This window comes from Sciurus vulgaris (genome assembly GCF_902686455.1).
Source record: "Sciurus vulgaris genome assembly, chromosome: 12".
Taxonomy (NCBI): Eukaryota; Metazoa; Chordata; class Mammalia; order Rodentia; family Sciuridae; genus Sciurus; species Sciurus vulgaris.
The window spans coordinates 82,403,946-82,424,914 of record NC_136473.1 but is presented as its reverse complement, the minus strand read 5'-3'; the positions used below and the strand labels follow the sequence as shown (position 1 = coordinate 82,424,914).

At 55.3% G+C, this 20,969-nt stretch overlaps 1 protein-coding gene across 9 annotated transcripts in view; it reads right to left on the bottom strand.

Annotated features, from left to right (window-relative positions):
* KIF21B (kinesin family member 21B) overlaps window positions 1-20,969 on the bottom strand; it is a 48,447-nt gene that overhangs the window by 1,122 nt on the left and 26,356 nt on the right. For 2 of the 9 annotated variants that reach the window (XR_013758353.1, XR_013758356.1), the window contains exons 16-36: window positions 19,591-19,698; window positions 18,980-19,048; window positions 18,308-18,540; window positions 18,001-18,148; window positions 17,594-17,788; window positions 17,399-17,500; window positions 16,022-16,187; window positions 15,810-15,861; window positions 15,576-15,633; window positions 14,475-14,680; window positions 14,323-14,397; window positions 12,620-12,733; window positions 10,873-10,911; window positions 8,845-8,981; window positions 7,793-7,973; window positions 6,446-6,610; window positions 6,037-6,154; window positions 5,258-5,428; window positions 4,532-4,731; window positions 3,819-4,008; window positions 685-3,409 (exon numbers count right to left, since the gene is read on the bottom strand). Coding sequence is in view for 3 of the 9 variants with exons in the window: in XM_079107424.1 (XP_078963550.1) it covers window positions 3,349-3,409; window positions 4,532-4,731; window positions 5,258-5,428; window positions 6,037-6,154; window positions 6,446-6,610; window positions 7,793-7,973; window positions 8,845-8,981; window positions 10,873-10,911; window positions 12,620-12,733; window positions 14,323-14,397; window positions 14,475-14,680; window positions 15,576-15,633; window positions 15,810-15,861; window positions 16,022-16,187; window positions 17,399-17,500; window positions 17,594-17,788; window positions 18,001-18,148; window positions 18,308-18,540; window positions 18,980-19,048; window positions 19,591-19,698 (2,598 nt within the window). In the remaining 6 variants the exon portion in view is untranslated. Of the gene's footprint in view, window positions 1-684; window positions 3,410-3,818; window positions 4,009-4,531; window positions 4,732-5,257; window positions 5,429-6,036; window positions 6,155-6,445; window positions 6,611-7,792; window positions 7,974-8,844; window positions 8,982-10,872; window positions 10,912-12,619; window positions 12,734-14,322; window positions 14,398-14,474; window positions 14,681-15,575; window positions 15,634-15,809; window positions 15,862-16,021; window positions 16,188-17,398; window positions 17,501-17,593; window positions 17,789-18,000; window positions 18,149-18,307; window positions 18,541-18,979; window positions 19,049-19,590; window positions 19,699-20,969 lie in introns of those variants that run through there. The other 7 variants (XR_013758354.1, XR_013758357.1, XM_079107424.1 and 4 more) reach the window with 5 other exon arrangements.

Sequence of the window (20,969 nt, the reverse complement as noted above, 5' to 3'; positions counted from 1 at the left end):
AGGGACAGAAGCCACAGGTTTGGGCCGTGCAGTGGGAAGGAATTCACCATTCCTGCAGGGCAGGCCTCGCCCACACAAACATACCAGGCACAGGTATGCAGGGTCCGAACAACCAGAGGGGTGTGCCTGCGCCCAGCCCAGACTCCATCAGGAAGTGTCCCCCCAAGAGCTGGGAGGGGGCAGGGCGGAGAGACATCTCCCCTGACTTCAGAGCAGCCGCCTGCCTGTATTCCCACCACACTGGGTGGCATGAGAAAATTCCATCAACTCAGTGTCTTCCTTAAGGTGGGTTTGTGCTTTAAACTGCCCTCTGCCAAAGCCAGATGGCCCCAGGCCGGCAACAGGGTTGGACAACCGAAGGCAGAGTTTCCAAGGCTGCAGCTGGGCTGAGGCTGGGTGGGCTGGAGGCCACACCCAGAGCCAGCTGTCCCTTCCCAAGTGGCTGGTGGTACCCTGACCACCTCAAGGGCTTGTCTGTGCCAGCCTCTGCCTCCTTGCCCGCCTCACTCCTTGGCAATCGCCTACGGAGCTCCAGATTGACCTTCGAGGATTCTGGCTGCCTCAGAGGGGCCACGTCACTCAAGTAAAATCAAATACTGACTGGTTAATACTGAGAATGAGGTCCTGGCATAGGACTGTGCTGAGAGGGACCACGGGGTGTGGGGATGGAAGACACCTTCCACTTCAAAAGCAGGGAGAGGGGCAGGGAGTCCGGGCCAAGCACTGCAGGCTCAGTAAGGCTGGGAGCCAGTCTGTACTCAGGCATTTAAGACCTGGGCTGTGGGGACAAGGGAGGGCTCTACTCCTTGGCCCACAGCATACAGGTGTAGCCTGGGCTCAAGTCTTAGGATGGGCACAAGAAATAAAATGACAAGTCCCAGAATTACAGGCCAAGACCTCACCTCAGCAAGGGCAGCCACTATCTCTAGACATGGGCATCCCTAGTACAACTGGGGACAAAGTTGACCTGGGAGGAGCCTCCCAGGCCCAGGCTGTGCTCACTGCCCGCGAGAGCCCTGCCATTGTGCTCAAATCACAACCAGTTTGTGCTTCCAACTCAGGAGGCTTGTGCAGTGACTGGGGACTTGCCCCCTGACTACGGACCTCTGGAAAGGGTGGGTGACTCCATCGCTCATAGAGCACAGGTCCAGGCGGCTCAGAGATGAATGGCTCGGGGCTCCCGAAGGACTTCAAGTTTAGTCAATGACACTGGCCGGGACAGCAGAGCCGGCCCCGCTGTGAGGTAGTGACCCATCAGGAACGGCAGAAAGCGGCAATGACGATGAGCACCTCTCGCAGGGCCGTAAGTCCACACCTCCTACAGGCCTTGCAGCTACAGTACACCTGGGCTGGGGCGGCCCCATGATGGGGGCGTCCCTGGCCCATGGAGGCAGGGGAGGGGCACAAGTCTCAACGTGTTTCTGTAGTTGTAAACAGTCATGCGGACGGGTTTGAAGGTCGAAGCTTTCTGTTCAGGTGGGGAAGGGTGGACAAAGAGGGGGAGACTTGAGGTCACTTCTGAGTGCTAAAGGAGCTACCCAGCACCCAGGGATGGGCAGAGGAAGGAGGACTTCCGGTCATAGCAGACAGACTGTCCAGATCCAGGAGATCAGCATGCTCACCCAGACTCAGCGCCATGTCCAGCAGGGGCCGCCAACAAGCAGGGCAGCCTCCTTAGCCTTTGGGGTAGCTCTGAGGAGGGCTCAGGCAGGTGACCAGCCTCAGTTTTCATTAGGGCCTGACCCTTCCCACCAGGGCCCACATGGAACAGACTCCAATAGCCCCGGCCACAGAGGGAGAGGAACCCAGGGCAGAAACACAACGCCACTACTGGGAAGTCCATCAGTCACCACGTCCTCTGAAGGGAGCTGGGAGTCCTGGCTCCCAGAACGGGGCCAGGAAGCGCCAGACCAGTGAAGCAACGGAAAACAATGTGGACAGGCCTGGGGGGAAGGCAGGGGCGAGGGACGGAGCTAGCCCTTCCAGAGGCCCATTCCTGTGAATTCAGAGTTGTGCCAACAGGGAACGCGGGTTTAGCCCTGTTCCCGGAGCCCAAGGGGAAAGAGCAGCTCTATGAACTAACTGCCTCCTGACCTCTAACCTTAAGGGAGGCCTACGCCCATGCTGGTTTTAAGGCTTGAAAATGTGCCTCCTGAATAAGCAGAAGGACAGAAGCTGAAAAGACCCCTTATCCTATTCAGGGGTGAAACGATGGGTTGACTGGGAGAAAGGGGGTGAGGTACCAGGCAGTCCTCACCACCCGAGCAGCTTCCTAGTGGACACAGTCCACCAAGCTGCTTCCTACATGACCATGCGGATGTCTGGGGAGTGGGACTCCCCAGCCCTGGGCTGTGGGGTGAGCTTCCCCGCCTTCTCGGGGTGGTGGACATGAGACCCCTTGAGTAGAAGACACACTTGGCGCAGCGGGCATGGTTGGCGTAAGGCTGCCCAGCACGAGGGCCAGGCCCCGGGCAGAGGAAGGCACTGAAGCTCAGGCGGCCCGGAGGCCAGGGGTGCTCTCATAGAAGGGTCCCCAGGGACGGAGCTGGGGATAGGTCAGGGCTGCGAAGAGTGGCAGAGGGCATTTCCCTCCTCTGCAAAGCAAACAGAGGAGGTGGCTCTGGAGTGCTGGGGAGCGAGACCCCTAAAGCTGAGGGACAGAATGTGTGGGAGGGAACTTCAAGTCGGTTTCCAGGAGGCAACAGCAAAAACATAAAAAATAATAAATTAAATCAATGAAGTATTCCTGACCGTCTCCTCCAAGGGATCTTTCTAGTAGCTCCACCTTGGCCCCATCAGAAGGGGACCCCATGGAAGGGTTCAGGCCCACTGGGACAAGGTGTTGGCCATAGGGTTCAAGGTCAGCTGCCAGGCCCTAGCTGCCTACACCTGGTTTCCATGGTTACCTGAGGACTACCGTGTTGGGCTCAGAGGCAGGTGAAGTGGTACAGAGGCTGAGCTGGGAGCTTATCAGAGGGACATGATGGGGCCGGAGCTGCTTCCCCTCCTTGACAGGTCCTACCCTGGACCAATGGTCTGGAGCAGGGTTGGCTCAGCAGGAGACATGTGGCCAGATGGAGGGGAGGCCAGGGGACTTCTGGGGGAGAGAAAAGAGGGGATAATGCCCTTTGGCTTCACAGCTTAATTTCCTCTCCAACTTCTCTCACCAGGAGGCTCCTAAGAGTCAGGGAGGAATGGAGGTGATAGTATCCTATGGCCAAGGGAGAGGAAGCGGAAGGAGAGGGGCCACACCCTCTGTCCCCAGTGCAGCGGGCCAGGCTGGTCAGGTCACAGCTTCCCTTCCATGCAGTGAAGTCTGCTGGGTTGAGGGTCCAGGCATGCCCTGACCTAACTCTTAGGACTGGCCGCCGGTAACCGTCGTATGCTCCAGAACTTCACCGTCAGGTCACTGGGAGAGGAGGACAGAGAGGGGACTGGTCAGCTCTCTGAGTAAGCCCAGCTGGCTGCTCCCCCAAGTAAAGGATGAGCTGATTCCCCAGCTCCCCACATGTGGCCAGGGCTGGGAGGTAGACACTGCTCCAGAGGAGGGCAGACCACAGGGTGGAGGAGTGCCAGGTGTGAGAGGCCTATGGTCTCAAAGGCCCCGGGGACTCTTAGTCTGGGCTTTGTTACTATTTTGTTTGTCCACCTGGATGTTCCCCCCTGCTCTCTGCTACCTGGCATCCCTCTCCTGGGACTCTGTCCCCCTGTTCATGCTGGGAGGAGGAGGGTGGTGGAGAGGGGCAGGTGGAGCAGACTCTCTGGGCCAGGCAGGACATGAAGGGACAGTAAGAAAGAAGAGTAAAATGATCTCATACCGTGAAGAAGCAGCTCAGACCGAAGTGGGGAAAGACAGGGAAAAGGAAAGAGGGGAAGAACAAGAGAGGAGACTGGGGAGAGGGGGTGGGTCAGGGCAGGGTGGTGGCGCGGCCCTTTATGGCCAGGACTCGGCGAGGAAGGCAGGGGGTGAGTCCAGGGACGTAATTCCACAACTTTACCCGGCAGTCACTGTTGGGGGAGAGAGTTGGAGAGGCAGAAAGGAGAGACAGGAGGACATGGGAAGGGGAGAGGGAGAGAAGGGACATGTCGGAACAAGAAGGAAAAAGAAGAAACCCATCTGAGTAGCACCCCCTGGGGCCGAGGGCTCAGGGGCTGCTTGTGCAGGGGACCAAAGCTGGGGCTGGAGGGAGCTGTGGTCTGGGCTGGCAGGGCTGCTCTGCAGCCTGAGAGCCACGTGGACAGGGGCAGAGAGAGCTGGTGGGACTGCTGGGTGAGGACAGGAAGAGCATGGAGACAGGTGGGCAAGTCCCAGCCCTGGGCTCAGTGGCTCCCTGCCCCCTGGCCAGTGCAGAGCCACACAGGCACTCAGTGACGGCGGGCACTAGCTAAGAATAGACAAGAGGGTGCCATGGGGTCTGCTCTGTGAGCCAAGTGTTCAGGGGAAGCTGTGCGGCCCTGAGCCTCCCAGCTGTCCTTCCCACACCAGGGAGAGGGACGTGTACAAAAGCAGGCCTCTCTGTCCAGCACCTACCTGGAGGCTGTGAAGATGTGCTTAGAGTTGGTACAGATGGCATTGATGGGGCTGTCGTGGCCCTTGATCTCACCAATGGGTGTGAAGTTGTCCACATTCCAGACTTTGATGACGCCCGCACGGCAGGCGCTCAGCAGCATGGGGCGGCCCGGGACAAAGGCCAGGGCACACACCCAGTCCTTGTGGGCGTTGGGGATTTGCTGCGGGAGGATCATGGCTGGTGAGGGCTGGGGAGGTGAGGAGTGGGAAGAGGACCTGCCCTGGGCCCCAGGAGCACACAGCCCTCCTGCTAGGGGTGGAGGGCTGCCACCAGGCTCTCCTGGCCTCTACAGCTGCCCCACACATGGGCCTCATCAGTCCTGGGAGCCAGGCCAGGGCTGGCCTATGACGGGGGCTTCAGGAGCCCGGATAAGGGTCCTTCTGCCCTGGCTCCCAGGTGCAAACCTAAGACTCTGCACTGAAGGAGAAACCTTTGCCCTCAGAGAGGTCAGACTCAAGTGGAAGTGCTCCCAGGGGAGGGAATTTGGTGACTTGAGATTCACAGTCAAACCCGAGGCTGACAGCAAAGCCTTTGGGGAGAGCAGGTGCCTGAGGGGAGACAGCGGGATCGGGAGAGCCTCAGGGGGTTGGGGGTGGGGGAGGGGACAGACACGGAGGAGGGTGGGACTGGGGAACTCTGCCTGGGACCCTGGCCCTGGCCCACCCTCCCTTTCCCTCCACCCACACCTGGATGAGCTCCTGCTGTTCCAGGTCCCACTTCTTGATGCCATTGTCCCGGGAGCCACTGAACAGGATGTCTCCCTGGATGGCCAGGCACTCGATGCCATCGTAGTGTGGGGGCTCAAAGTTATGAGTGGGGCCAATGGTACCTGCCACACACTCGCCGAGCTGGAACATCTGGGGGAGGAGGGCAGGGGTAGGGAGGTTGGCATGGGGAGGCCAGGACCCAGGCACTGTTGTGACAACATTCACCACAGTCCTTGCCCATTTCCCTTTGATAGGCTTCCTTCCAGTTTCTCACCTCATGCCACTTTCAACTGCACATTCGGAGAGCAAACAAATTAGTGTTGCTTGATACTTTATGGTTCTTTTCCTATTTCTCCTTTTTTTTTTTTGCAGTGCTGGGGATCGAACCCAGGGCCTTGTGCTTGCAAGGCAAGCACTCTACCCACTGAGCTATCTCCCCAGCCCTGCATTTATCATTTTAATAGCTTATTGCATTCTGTTCAGGGGATTTTCCATCTATCCTTAGACAGTTGGGCTATTTCTAATTTTTCAGCACTTACAAAATAATGCTGTAGCTTATTAATTAATATTATTTAATTAATTAATAATTTCTGCACACCTTCCTGCCTTCTTTGGGGTGCTTCCTTCAGCATAAGTCTCCAGAAATCTCCTTACTTTTCATGAGTACTCCCAAGACAATAGGGGGCAAAGGTGAAAGTAAGTGGTAAAAACACCCAGAATTCCCCAGCCAGGCCTCGGAGCAGAGGCAGCTCAGGTACCTTGACATAGTGGTCCTTGGAGCCGGTCACCACCAGGTCATGCTGGCTGGCAGTCTGGGTGACTGTCAGGCACATCACAGGGCCGATGTGGCCAGTCAGCTTGCCAATGGGCTGGAACCTGCAGTGGGGAGAGGCCCAGCCAGGAGGAGTGGGTTAGAAGAGACCTGGGGTCAGGGTAGGGTCTGTCCTGAGACCAATAGTCCTGGCTAGGATGCTCTTCCTCCCCCGCTCCAAGCAAGATCAAGAACCTAGACATATGTTGCCTTGGGTCCCAGGGGGCTCAGAGGAAAGGACACAGCTCAGCAGCATGGGGGACTAGAGGAACAGCTGAGGTCCTGCCCACCCTGGGGCTGGTCATCTTAAGCTCCCCTGGGCCATGCCAAGCCTCTTCCCCAGACAGCTCACTGACCTGCTGAGCTCCCAGATGCGGACGGCATTGCCCGCAGCCACATACAGCATGGTGCCAGAGGGGCTGAGGGCCATCTGGTTGATCTGGTGCTCCCCCTGGGCACTGGTGATGGCGCGGGTCGAAGTGGCAGCACAGGCGTCACCTGAGATCACTTGTCCTGAGGACCTGTCCAGGAGGAAGAGAGGCAAGGCCAGAGATCAAAACAGTCCATCCATGCAGGTCAGGAAATGGATACAACCTCTCTCAGACCAGTCCTGATAACCGCTTCTTCCAGGAAGCCCGATGAAGGCTGATGGACCACGAACAGGTTTCCCTAGAAATGGGTCAAAGGGGAGAGTGCCACTCCACCCAGCTATGACACACTGCCAAGGCACACCAGCAGCCCTGGGAAGACTGTGAGACGGAGGCAGGGGACTGGGTTGGAACCTGGGCCTTGTGGAAACCACTCAACCTCCCTGAGTCTGTTTCCTCATTTGCAAAAAGAGGTGATAATACCCCTGCAGTTTACTTTTCTCCTAAGATTTCTTCTTTTTTTTTTTTTTCTTTTTTTAAAAGCAGTTTAAGCCTCATAGTAAAATCTGAGTGGAAGATATCAAGATTTCCCATACACTTCTTTCCGGCAACATGCACAGCCCCCAGTTCCCAACAGCCCACACGGGAGTGGACCAACACCCATGGATCACCACCCAAGTTCATCACATATGTTGGGGTTCATTCTTGGTGCCATACATTCTGTGGGTTTGGTTAAATGTATAATGACATTTTCTCCATTACAGAATCACATAGAATAATTTCACTGCCCTAAAAATCCTCTGTGTTAACTTTTTAAGGATTCAATTAACTAACAGATCGTGGTTTATGTTGTACATGTAAGGACAAAATATGACTTTTATAGGAGTGCTCTGGCTCTGTCTCCCCTGTGTCTGCTTGAGACTGTCAGGGCCAGGACTCAGGACCATGCCTGTGGCTCATCTACCCTTGCAGGTGGCCGTTCTGGCTTTGGAGATTGCTGCCACCTGTTGGTGTCACCATTTCCAGGTTCCTCGTTCAAGGTGAAATGTGCTCGATATAACGTCTATGGTTATATCTAGCATGTCTCAAAGGACAGGGCTTGGGGACTGGGGCAAAGGTGGGAGCCAGGCAGGCCAAAGGCTTACCAACCTGCTGCCTCAGAAACCGTCACCCAAACCAGGAGATCTCATCTTATCCCCAGAGTCAAACCAAGTCCAAGGGCCAATAAGGGCCTTTGTGCCCAGGTAGCCAGTTTGGGCCACCTGGACTGGAAAGCATTGTTAGCAACCCAGTCTGCTGCAGCCCAGCACCAGGAGGGCAGGCGGAGGGGCTTACGTGAGAGTCCGAATGCACTTGGCTGAGTCCCGGATGTCCCACACCTTGATGTAGGAGGTGGACACAGAGAACACCAGTCCCGAAAGGCTGCAGTACTTGATGGAGACCACGTTATTGGGATGGCCCTTTAGAGCTGCGATCTCCTGCCCTGTAACCAAGTTCCACATCTTGCAGCTCCGATCTGTAGGGGAGGGGAAGGAGTCAGGAGGAGGGAGTGATGTCAGCCATGGGAAGAGGGTGGGGGTGGGGGGGTCAGGCTGCTCCCCTGCCCTGGCCTGTCAAGGGAAGGATCAGAGGGATCTGGAGGAAGGAACTCTAAGTCTGAGGGAAAGAAAAACACACACGTGCTTATGTGTGTGTGCATATGCTTAAGAAAAACTCAGGGGAAAGAGAAGTTGGCCAGAGCTTTAGAACAGGGAGAATCCTGTGAGCACTGCTAAACGTGTCCTGAGTTAAAATAAAATTCCTAAGCCTTTGGTGCCTATTCCTACAGATGCCAACACTGGCTAACTGAGCAAGCGGCAAGCAATTTTTATAGGAAAACTTGGAAGTCAATCAATTACACCCTTTGATTGGCAGCTGCTTCCCTCCTGCTGTGGATACACATATTCACGCATGTATACATGCTTGTTTCTATTATACATGTCTGCTACAGCCTTGTACTTTCTGCTGGTCAAATTTTTGTGCTGTTGTCACTTAGTAGCAGGACTTTGTGGGGACCTGCTGCTGAGATCAAAGGACTGGCTTAGCTACAGATGCCGGGTGATGTCTGGGGTGTTGGAGGACCAAGATGTGCCCATACAGGTTGGACACCTGAGAGGCTTCCTCGAGCTTCTAAGGAAGATCTGGAAGACTGCTAGGTGGAGTCAGCAGGGCCACGTACATGGGATGGGAAACTAGAGACCAGGCAAGAGACATGGTGGTAAGCAAGTTGGCCCCGGAGCCTTAGCTCCTGGGAGTTCTGTGTTCTTGTCTCCTTCACAGCTCACTCTGGCAAAGGAATGGGGGGTGGGGGACCCTAACCCTACCTGGCCAGTCTGGGTTCCACTCACCTTTGGACCCTGTGAAAAGCAACTCATCTGTGGCGTCCAGGCAGAGGATGGGCTTGGTGTGGCCCTCAGCCACAGACACACACTGCAGCGGGGCTGTCCGCGCACCTTTGGCTCCTCCAACGGGGGTGATGATGCCCCTTCCGGGGAGAGAAGGAGAGAGGACATGCCTGTCAGCCAGGGAGACTTGCTAGGTTGATCAAGGTACATGGGAGAGAGGGGGTCAGGATAGGGAGGAGATGAGGGCCTAATGACAGACAGGACCTTTAGCCAAATTCCACCAAGGTCTGAGAGCAGAGAAAGGCTGCCCGGGACAGGGACCATCTTGTACAGTAATCAGCCAGTCACCATCCTGAACAATTCCGGGGGAGCAAGTCCCATGCTAGGCACAGCTGGAAGGAGCAGGAGCATGACCCTGCCCTCAGAGTCCCCATCTGATGCTGTCTGATCCAGATGTGAGATGTAAATGCAATCAGTCCCCAGGCAGGCAGGGCAAAGGCCCAAGTGTCAGAATTGGCCCTTGCAGTTTCCAGCAGAATCTTCATGCTGCTTCAGTTACCCAGTGCGAGGAGAGGGGGGCAGAGAGGAAGGATTCAGGCCATCACCCTACCAGGCACTTGGCACCCAGTACTTCCATTTGCTAGTGACTGGCACCTCCCAACTAGTGAGACTTTCGTGCACATGGCCACGCATACGCACCCACCTAGGGGTCCCTGCTGAATCGGCTGGGCAAACCTGAGTCTGTCATTTCTAAAGGATAAATCCCTGCATGGATCCCCATTGGGGTAAGGATGTTTGTGGCCTCTCTAAAATGAAGCTATATGGACCTAGGAATGGCACCTCCTTGCTCTGAGAGGGGACCAGGCTGAGGCCAGGGAGTGTGAGGGTTTTGCTATACCAGGCTCCTCAGGGATCCCAACAGAATTTTATTTTATTTTATTTTTTTTAATCTTAGGACCTTTTGGGTGTTGACCCTGGCTGAGTTATAACTGAAAATACATTCTAGTTCTTGTTTAAGGAGAATGCTGCTCTCAACAGTGACACTGTGGTTAAGGGTTTCCTGAAATGACCAATATCCCCCCTGGAACAGCCCCTGTGGACTTGGTCACTCCTACCCTCCAGGACCAGTGCTCAGACACACCCAGCTGCCAACAAGGCACACGCACAATAGCTCCCCAAGATGCTCCTGCTCCCCACTTATGACACTAGTTTGGGCCAAGTTAACCAGTTAGTGGAAATGGGTGAAAGGAGAGCCCTCTCTCCAACGAGAGGCTGGCTCTCCAGGTTAGCATTTCCTGGAGGAAAAACAAACTAACAAAGGTCGACACCCGGGCTGGAGAGGGGATCAGAGAGCCCTTCACTTGTTGGGGGTTCAGGCCCCCCAGGTCCTGAGACTTGCTCCATGTCGTGGGTGTTATGCTGGGTTGCTGGGGAAATGGCCGCTGGTCATCCCACAGGTTGAGGTGGGAGGAGGCACCTGCACATCCGCACACCAAGAGATGTGGGCCGCCCTTGGTGACTCCCTCAGAGTCAGCATCTGAAGGGCCCCCCCACTGGCATAAGCTAAGTCACAAGAATTTCAAGCACAGCCACCAGAGCCACCAACACCCAACAAAAGAACAGCAGCCCAGCTGGCTTTTCCGGCGCCCACGGCCTTTCCCCTGCCCTCGGTCCCTTAGCAGCTCAGCTCTGGCCCCAGACACCCAGGCTTCCATGCTCTGCCCCTCCCTGCTCAGGCCAGGAGGGAAAAGAGAACAGGGTGGGCCACAAGCAACCGCACCCCCTCCCCAAGCCCCCAGCTCCAGCCAGGCCCAGCATAGTCAGAGGCCACAGGGCCACCTTGAGAGGGCGGAACCATGGGGCAGGAAGAAGTCTCAGGAGGGAGATGGCAGAGCAGAGGCAGGGTTCTGGGAGGGGAGGGGCCGCATGCTGAGGACAGGTGTACAGGCAGGAGGGGCTGGTGCAGCGAGAGGCAGAGAAGAGAGAAGACAGCCAGAGGGGCACCAAACACAAGAGACTTTCTGTGTGTACCTCAGGACCTCCGACAAAGAGGAGTCGCTGTCATCAGACCTGGGGAGGGCAGAAAATTAGCTGGATTAGGGGAGAGAGGAAAACACACAAAGGAGTGGCAGAGGTGGCAGCGGCAGCAGCAGCAGCAGCAGCAGCAGCGGCGGCGGGCAGTGGCAGGGAGGTCAGAGGGCGGTTATTCTCTTGGAGGGGGTGAGAGAGGCAGAGGAGGAGGGCCTTCAGGGAGAGCAGGGAAGGAGGTGGGGACAGGCTGGCCTGGGAGCAGAGGCTCTCCCAGGAGCAGGCCACCAGAGGGTCCCTTGGCTAGCGGGGTGGAGTGAGAGGGGGCCACAGGAGATGGGAGGCCAGTTCCACACTCGGGGAAGTGTTTCCCGGCTCTTTGCTGGTTCCAAGCTCTCTGGCTGCCTCACTGCACAAGCTGGGGGCACCTGTCCCACCTCAGTGATCCTGCACCTACCAGGGCCAAAGGAAGCCATGGCGGCTTCCACCCCTGCCTTGGAGCTAGCTCCTTCCAGCAATTCCTCAGGGCTCACTCACTGATTTACAAAGCCCACTGTCCACAGGGAGCCAGAGGGGACCATGCCTAGAAGATGGCTTTGTACCACACATGGGTCCCAAGACTGGAACCACTGGATTGAACTAAAGCCTCTGTGGACCACCACACCAGGATAGGCAGAATCCCATCCCAGCCCTTGAAAAAAGGGACCAGTCTGGGTGGCCACAGTGGCACATAGGAGGGGTGCTCTTGATGGGGGAGGGTCAGTACTCCCCCAACAGGAGCCTGAGCTGAGGTTGGTTTGGAGAAGGAAGGTGCACCCAGGTTACTGGGTTTGACTCCCAGGCTTGGCAATCAGGAAGCAGTGTTTTGGCCCAGGAATGAGTCTTTCTGTGGGGAGGGGGACAGAGTATACATCAGGATCAATGACAAAGGGTTTGCCCTTTCTAACCTAGGCTCCCCTGAAAGACATGACATCATTGTCCCTTGCAGCACTGAAGCTTTTGGGGAGCCTAGAGAATACAGGGAGGATGGGGCTCTCCCCTTCCCCAGTGCAGAGTCCCACTATCGGGAGCACCAGACTGGTGGGAATTAAAAGTTCCAGCTTGAGCCCTATTTAGTCACTTTCTAGGACTGGGCCCCTTGTTGGGTCTCCTTCCTCCTACATGAAACCGAAGACAGTTCTCAGGGTCAATCGACAGTTCCAAAGAGTCACGGAAGGGAGAGCCGGCGGTAAAGCAAGGTGAGCGCCTTCTGGATGCAGGGATTGCTGTTAACACGCATTGCACTCTTAGCAAGGAGTGCTACAACAGGAGCTGAGTTCGGGTGGAGCTGAGCCCTTCATGTGAAGGTGACTCAAAGGCCTTGTTCACAGTGTTTGCGATTGAATAGGACAGTGGTTGAGGCTGAAGGAAGGGGCTTTAGAGAGAAGCAAAGCATCAGCTGAGGCGAATGGAAAGGGCAATTCCGGGGAGCCCTCTGGTGTGCCAGCCCCACGTGGCCATTCCCTCCTCACTGCCCCAGCCCCCATCTCGGTGGCTTCCTTCTTGCCCTCTCATGAGGTCCCAGCATGCTTGGGGGAAGGGAAGTCAGTACAGAAAGGATGAGGAGTGTCAGGGCCTCCTGGCTCAGAGAGGTCGAAACCTCAGCGTGGGGTCTGCCCAGCTATTCCTGCCTGTCTCCAGCAGGCCCAGCCGTAGGCTCCCTGCTCCTCCTCTATGCCCTCCCTGTCCTGCCCCTGAGCCCTGCTCTTACTTGTCCAGTGCTGACCCCTGGCTCTGATTACTGGTGAGACGAGAGAAGACGTTGCGGTCATTGCGGGGCCGGGTGGGAGGGGAAGATGGAGGCGTGAATCCCACATCTGTGGACCTGGCGAGCAGGGACAGAGAGCGGCGTCCGTAAGTGACCACCCCTGCCCACAGGCCACCCCCAGAGCTGGGTTTCCACCTTATCTCAGTGGCTGGGCAGTGATCTCAGCTCAGCCCCCAGCCAGGTTCCTAGGCACTGCTCTTCAAAAGCCACCATCCTTGGATTTCAGTGAATGAGAAATTTGTCACTTAAACATTCACATTCCTAGCTGAGCTGGTTTCGGCTCTGACATTGGAACAAGTGTCCTATTTGTCATCTATCTAAATCCACGGGTGGGTTTTTTTTTTTTCCTTAACATTTTTATGTGTTTTGATGGTGATTTCCATTTTAAAAATAATCCCTAAGCCTAATAGCAAAGTGCTGTCTGGTGATCCTAAGCTGTAAGAAGGTTGGGAAGTGCCTCATGGATTAAAAAATCTGTGGGTCCCATAAGGTTCATCTGGGCATGGCCTTAGTGCTGTGCTTGTGAGCTCAATGCTACTTGTCAACAATATATATTAACTAAGGTATCTTGAAGTAGAAGCATATAAAATAAGATAATGTACTGCTTGGCCACTGAAAATGTCATGAGTAGAGGTCACAGAAACCTCACCCTACATCTCCCTGAGGACCAGTGGTTCCTTACTCACTGACACAGTGCTCACTGTGACTTTACAGGACATAATAACCACCAAGTATGATGAGAACTGACCACACCTCCAAGGGAGACCATGACGTCATTGCACTGCCCATTCCAGTACCCCGAGATCCTCTTCTTGGAAAGCTGTCACTGGGTTCAGCTGAAACCCTCCCACCTTTTGGAGAGCCACCATGACTTTGCCCTAAATCCCAACTGCACTTGAATATGTTCTCTCAGTTCAGAAATAAGGCAACAGTTTGTAAAGCTTCAGGTACACAGACCATTCATTCCCTACACCAAGGTCACATTGCAAGCACCTGATGTTGGCCATCTGCAAAGGCTTTGGAGAGGAGGGAATGTTGGGACCTTGAGGAGGTCCTCCTTCTGCCTCCCACCAAAACAGGTGGCAAAAGGTCAAACTGAGCCAGCTTTCCCACTATTTAGCCATGTGACCAGGGGAAGGCCACCAAACCTCTGAAAAAGGACCCTAGTAGTCCTTCTGCAGTCTACAGAAGCTCTGGGGGGCCTGGCCCATGTGTGCCTGACCATCTGGAGGCTCCTCTGCTGTTCCAAACCTCTGGTTTTTCTTTTAATTTCTAGACTCCTTTCATAGAGGAGGTCTTAAAAAGAATCAAAGCTCCCAAGGACCCCTGGTCATGAAACAGGGCTGAAGCAGATCAGGAAAATGACAAATCCAAGCTACTACAAAGTCATCCATATCAAGTGCACATCAGCACACATTTTTACCATTTGGTTTGGCTTACCCAGGTGCCTTATGGAGATGACACTTCTCCATAGCCCACACCTGACAGGGTACAAGGGACCATGGGTGAAGCCGAATGACTCAGTCCAGTTAGCCCAGATTAGAAAGCACACGTGATAACCTACAGAGTAGAATTCCACAGCCATTCACACATCCAAGGACTCGACCGGCGGTGACTCTGGAGCTGATTCTAGAATGCGTTCTCACCTGATGGGCTGCCCCCGGTCATATGACTTCCTCCGGGTCAGAGGGGATGTCTCTGTGCCTCGAGACTGCCGGGGACTAGAACAGAGAGTCCAGTCAGGCCCAGATCCGACTCCCTGCCCACCCTGACCCACACTCCTGGTTCTCCTCCTTACAAAGTACTGCCTCGGGTGGGCAGGCTGACAGTGCGTGAGACCTTGTCTCGGTAATAGGGATCACGGATGGAGAAGCCCACACCATCTTCTTTGATCTCAACGAGGGAAGCCAAGGACTTGGTGATGTTCTTGGTGGAGATGTCCAGTGGGGGACCCAGGCATTCAGCTGACACAGCCTTCATTTGGGCAGACAGCTTGGGCTCCCCCTGGGAAAGGAAGGACTCAGTAGACCAATTCGTCCAAACAGGATGGCACATGAAAGGGAAGCCAGGGGAAACCCTTGGCACAGAAATGGTGCAGCCTTGATCTAAGGGAGAAGAGCCAATGGAAGGACCCGGGCAGATGTTGCCCAGAGACTATTTTCTGTGCCCCACAGCTAAACTCTCCAGGCTCCTGGAGAATCCAGGGCAACTGAAAATGTTCTATTGCTCTTTATGGACCACAGAATACTCAGACTGACTTCTTGCTGGTCACCAGCTTATCGCTTTACCCCCCAAAATATGCATAAAATTTACTGTTTCTTATCTATCTTTTTCCCCTTTTTTTCTTGAAAAGTCTTGGGTCTTGGTTCAGTCTGATAACGAATTCCTTGAAGTTGGGTAGACTCCCTCATTGTTGATTCCTATACTGTTGAATCAACTATATGCAGGCAAAATAACTAAACATCTAGGATTAGGCTTGGGCTCAGAGCACATTGAGGGTCTTGGGTGGGGAAGGGAGAAATTTTTGAAAATGGGGCCTTTGGATGTGGTGATGTCACTAGGCAGAGTAGAAAGGGGTCAGCAGTGGCTCTGGTCACTTCTTCTACCTTCTATCCACTTCAAAAAGGATAGACTGGGGTTGGGGATATAGCTCAGTTGGCAGAGTGCGTGCCTTGCAAGCACAAAGCCGGGTTCAATCCCTAGCACTGAAAAAAAAAAAAAAAGGATGGACTGGACATCCCCCAATTCCAGGCTAGATTCTTCTTGGCACTTCTATTCCATCCAGCTGGGGGCAATATTAGGGCATGGCCAGGGGTGAGCCAAAGCCACAGTAAGATAGGGCCCAGGCTGTGGGAGGCTGGCCTTAATGCACCTACTGCCTAACTTCCAGTGGGCTCACCTTGAACTTGAAATCATCATGGCTGGTAGAGCCTTTCATGGTGAATGACTGGGAGAAGCTGAGGAAGAAGCAGAGAGTTTAGGATCCTAATATCCTATTCTCTTGGCTCTCTGGGACTTAGACCTGTAGGTCCCAAAAGAGCCCCCAAACCCAGACTTAGCCCTGGGACCCTGTGGCAAGCCCTTTTCTGAGCCCCAGGTGTGCTGGCCTCTCACTTCCAGCTGGGAAACTCACCTCCCTTCAGAGAATTCAGAGACCTCCTCATCTGTGCTGGCGTAGCCATTCTCTGCGGGAGAGAGGGAGGGTGGAGAGACCCCCATCAGTGTGGGGAAAGGAGGGATGGCCTCCCTCTCTCCTGCATTTCTCCCACTGGGATGAGATAGGGCTTCTGGCAGAGTTCTGGGGAATCAAGGGCCTCCCCAGGGGTATAGCCCACCTATACGTACCCTGCTGTACGTTGTAGATGAGGGCCTGCAGCTCGGGGTGGGCCTCAGCCTTCTCACGCAAGGCATCCAGGAGCAGGTGGTTCTGGGAGGAGCCTGCCATGTCTGTCTGCTTCAGTCGTCCCTCCAGGAGCCGGATCTGGGCCTCCTTTTGTGCCACTTGCAGCCCCTGATGGCAGGGACCAAGGATTAGCCTTCCTGGCTTTGGGGAGATGCCCCCAGATCCTTGGCACCCATGTACACAGCTTGGTGAAGGTCACTTTAGGATACACCTGTTATGAGCTAACTTGTGTTCCCCCAAATTCATATGTGGAAGTCCTAACCCCCATTACTTCAGAACGTGTATTTGGAGACAGGGCCTTTAAAGAGGTAGATAGGATAATATGAGATCATATAGGTGGGCCCTGATCCAACGTGACTTATAAAAAGAGATTAGGGGAGCTAGGTGCAGTGGCACATGCCTGTAATCCTAGTTACTCAGTAGGCTGAGGTAGGAGGATTGCAAGTCAAGGTCAATCTAGACAATTCAGTGAGACCCTGAATTTATCAAAATAAAAAATAAAAAGGGCTGGGGATGCATCTCAGTGATGGAGCACCCCTGGGTTCAGTCCCCAGTAGAAAATGTGCATGAATGTGTGTGTGAAGACTGCTACCTATAACAGAAAGAGACCTCACCCTGACTTTGAACCTCCTAGCCTCCAAAACTGAGAGACAACATATCCCTATTGCTTAAGTCTCTCAGTTTGTGGCACTTTGTTACAGCAGCCCTAAAACACTAATGCAGTCCCCTAGGACACAAAGCAGAGCTGAGAGGAGTCACTGGGGACAGGGTGAGGAGTCATGGAGGGCAAAGCTTCCCGCCCTCTTTTGAGTCAGCACAGGGGCTGTCTGTTCCCAAGACTCAAGCTCCAAGAGGGGAGAGAAGAGAGGACCCCCAAGAAACACCAAGGAATGTCTAATATTCTGGCATAAATCCTGCTGGGTGGAATGTGGCTGCCTGTCTGTCTCCTGCTTCTCTACCCCAATGTACACACATTTCTCTCTCTGCCTCCAACACACTCAAGCCCAGCCTTGCTGTGGATGGGCCTGGGCCAGACACCCAGGGTCACCTTTAATTGGGGCCCCACTGTGTGCCAGGTGCCATGCCAAGTCCTTTACAGGCATTGTCTTGTTAAAGGCATGAAACCAGCTACAAGCCTGGTATTGTCATCACCCCAGTTTTACAGCTGCAGAATCCTAGGCTGGGAGGCCAGGTGGCTTGCCTCAGCCTGTGAGTGACGCAGATGAGAAGGAGTCAGGCCCGTGAGCTGCACTGCTAGGTTATGTCATGGTGGCGCCTGTGCCTTCTGGGCCCCTTGAACAGGTCAGCTGCAGGCTCACCTTGTCAATGGATGCCTTGAGGAAGTTGTCCAGCAGGAGGCGGGCTTCAGCCAGGGAGCAGGAGCTGATGACCACCGAGGTATCTGTGGAGTCCAGCTCCTCCTGGAACCGGGAGACAGAGCCCCATCACCTGGGCGCCCCTGCCCACCCACCTCCCCTACCACTTCCCCCAGCCAATCCCATCCCTGCAGCTACCTTGGTCTCCTCCAGCTGCATGATGGTGGCCTGGCAGTCGGTGATGCTGTCATTGATGTAGTCGATGTTGGCCGCCAGCACCTCAATCTCCTCGGCCAGCTCCTGCAGCCCCTTCTCCTCCTCTGGGCTCTCAGCCTGCAGCCGCTCACGTTTCCTCCGAAGTGCTTCCTGCAGGAGGAACAGCTCCTCCCTTTTCTGGGGGGATGATGACGGAGGACCATCAGGGTTTCAGGGGTCTGCTCTGTCCTGCCCACGGCTCCCTCCCCAGGTCTCCAGCCCCTGAGGGCCCCCAGCACCTCTGGATTCCAGAGCAGAGTGAGGGGGCTGGGAAAGGTCTGAGGAGCCTGAGACGGGGTGACAGAGGACAAAGCAGAGCGGGTAGGGAGGGAAGCGGGAGGCAGGCCCACCTTGATGAGCCGCTCCATGTCAGCTTCCAGGTTGACAATGGTCATTCTCTGCATGACAATGTCGATGATCCTCCGCTCCAGGGACTGCCACTTGAGTCTTGCAGCCTTACTGAAGCTCTGGCTGGCCCCCTTCTTTTGGAACTTCTTTCTGGGAGGCGGAGGCAACAGGGGATTGAGTGTGACTCCTCTTCACCTCCGCAGCTCCGCCGAGCCCACACTGGGAGCTGAGGGCCCCGGGACCGCGGCCCTACCCTCACTCTGATCCTACCCCCATGTTTCCCCTCTGCGCCCGACCAGTCCACCTCACCTGGCTGGGCGGGTGCCATTGCCGGTGTTGGCAGGATGGTCACCCAGGAAGTGGTTGATCTTGCGGTTCCACTGGCGCACAATGCTGGAGACAGAGCGGGCCCCCGACTCGGCCTCAGACGAGGTGGTGCTGGCGGACACCTCAGCCCCCGAATCCAGCATGGGTGGCTTCAGCCCTACGCGCCCTGCCACCCGATCTGACATGGGCTTGGCCAGGCGCCTCAGTGCAGAAACCTGAAGGAAAGTGAGGTGGAGAGATGGGGGGCCCAGCTCCACGGCTTGCAGGTAGAGACCACCCTGTGCTAGCTAGGGCTTGGGGCCACAGAAGGGCCGAGAGGTCTATCTGATGTGCAATGAACATAAAAGTCAGCCACTGTTTGTCCTCCCTGTTCCCCTTTCCCCTCCCCCTCTCCCTCTTTTTCTTTTTTGAGTAATCACCTCAAACATTTGGGGACAGAGCCTATAGTCTGCCCTGTAGCCTCAGCTCTCTCACTGAGAAAGCCCCGCTCTCTCGGGTCTGACACAATTTCACCTGATTGTGTTTGCCGAATGGAGCAGGGAGAGCCAGGGCCACAGGCAGGACTGGCTCCCCTCTTCCTCCCCAAAGGAAAGCAACAGGAGAGCCCTGCAGCAAGGACAGGGCCTTGTGTTCAGTCAGTCCAAGAGCACCCACCTCCTGGGTTTTCCTCCTCAGGACCATTTCCTGCTGCCGCTTCTGGGATTCCAAGGCCCGGATTTGAAACTGTGGGTAAGAGAGGAGGGGTGGGGTCCACACTCAGACACAAAGGCCCTTTCTGCCCAGACTGGGATGGGGATGGGCTGGCCAGATCCACAGAAAGAAGTCTGGATCTTTCTCATGTTGGGGTGAATCTCATGCAGCAAAATTGTGTATAAAATGGTCCCCAGAGTAGAGTTCCCTTGCCCAGAGGTGCAGTAAAGACCCCTTGGCTTCATCTCCCACTATGGGGGAGGAATCTGGGATTAGGGAGCTTGGCCTTGCGGGACTTCTCTGCTTGGGCCTGAAGCTTCATGTTTCCGGTTTGCTGGTGACCCTGAGCAAGTTCCTGGCCCTCTCTGGGGCTCAAGCCCTTCCTTGGAACATGTGGGGTCAGACTGGAGACCCATGGTGGTCTTGCCCTTCTGAAGCTGTGTTTAACTTCAAGTACAATGGATACTGCTTAGGGCAGCAGGAACTGGAGCCTGCTTGGTCGGGAGGGGTGGCCAGGTGCGCGGGGAAGCTGGGAGTCGGGCCGAAGTCTCCTGGAATCCTTCGGGGTCTCTCACCTCCTGCCGCCGCTGCTCCTTCTTAAGCTGAGCGATCTCCCGGTTCCTCTTGGTCTCCACCAGCCGACGTCGCTGCTGCTCCTCCCTCATCTGCTTCATCAGGGCCACCTGGTTAGGGCAGAGACAGAGGCAGTGGTGAAGGGAACGGGGTGGCCCACATGCTCCGGGGAGTGGCTGGCTCTGAGGACGTTGAATAGAGATGACAGCCTGCCACATAGCTCCAGCTCAGGTTCTGGGGTCTGGAGTGAGGGGCCCAGCCCCTGCCCCTCCATGGAAGTTGACGCTACCTGGGTAACCTGCCAAAAAGAGTGGCCTTACAGCCAACCTCGAAGTGCAGGTGCCCCCAATCTGCAAGGCCTAACTCTGGCTGCCACCCAAAGCCACATCCTGGGGCTGGCCATTCTAGGTCAGCTGAGGTCGCTGCAGGCAGGTACCCCTCTCTCCCTCTGATAGCCTGAGCTGTGAAGAGGGTGGAGGTGGAGGTCAGGACTGGGTTCCAGGGTCAGGCTCACAATGACAGCAACATTATTTATTGAGGACTAGCTCTCTGCCAGGCGCCATCCTCATGACAACCACGAGAACAGCATTAACATTCCTGTTTAATAAAAAGGAAATGAGCATCTGAGAGACGAGATGAGAAATCCAGGTGGCCTTCCACGACAGTTCAGAACAAGGATAGAAAGCAAGCATAGAGTGTGCGGAGCCCACAGTTCTCTGAAATCTAGCCAAAGGCACAGAGAGCACCACTAGTGTGGTTGGAGATGACCCAGTGTCCTGGGAAGCCACTGTCCTGGGTCCCTGCAACATCAGCCTCCCATTCCTGGGGCCCTAACACAGGAGTGCAATGAACACAGGGCTTTCCGCAGCTTCCGGGTAGTGGGAACAGGAGAATCACCACGGGGGCTGGTCCTGGTTCTGCCATAGAGGCCTCAAATATCATAGGCATGTCACCAACCTGTCTTGCCTGAGGGCAGGTAGGAGAGAAAATGGAATGGGAGAGAGGGAGAGAGATGCCAAGGCATCCAGCAGCAAGCAGGGTTGGCTTCTCCCTGGCAGGGCGGGTCAGAGCAGAGGCAGGCTTGTTGCTGCTGTGTCTTCGGGATTCGGAATGAGTGTTCTTCCAAAGGATTGAGAATGGGGAGACCATGTCAAAGCCTGGGCTAATAACAATGTACCTGAAAACTCTAGCACACTGTGAGCCGAGGCTTCCAGGAAGGCAGCATGTCCTCCTGGACAAAGGCCCATCCACCACATCACATGGGTGGTGGAGTTCGACAGTAGCCACATGAAAGTAATGGTCTCGGATGGGTGAGCACATTCCAGGCACACGACAGACCTAAAAGGGGCTTCAGTATCTGGGAGAGCCTTGCTCTGAAGTT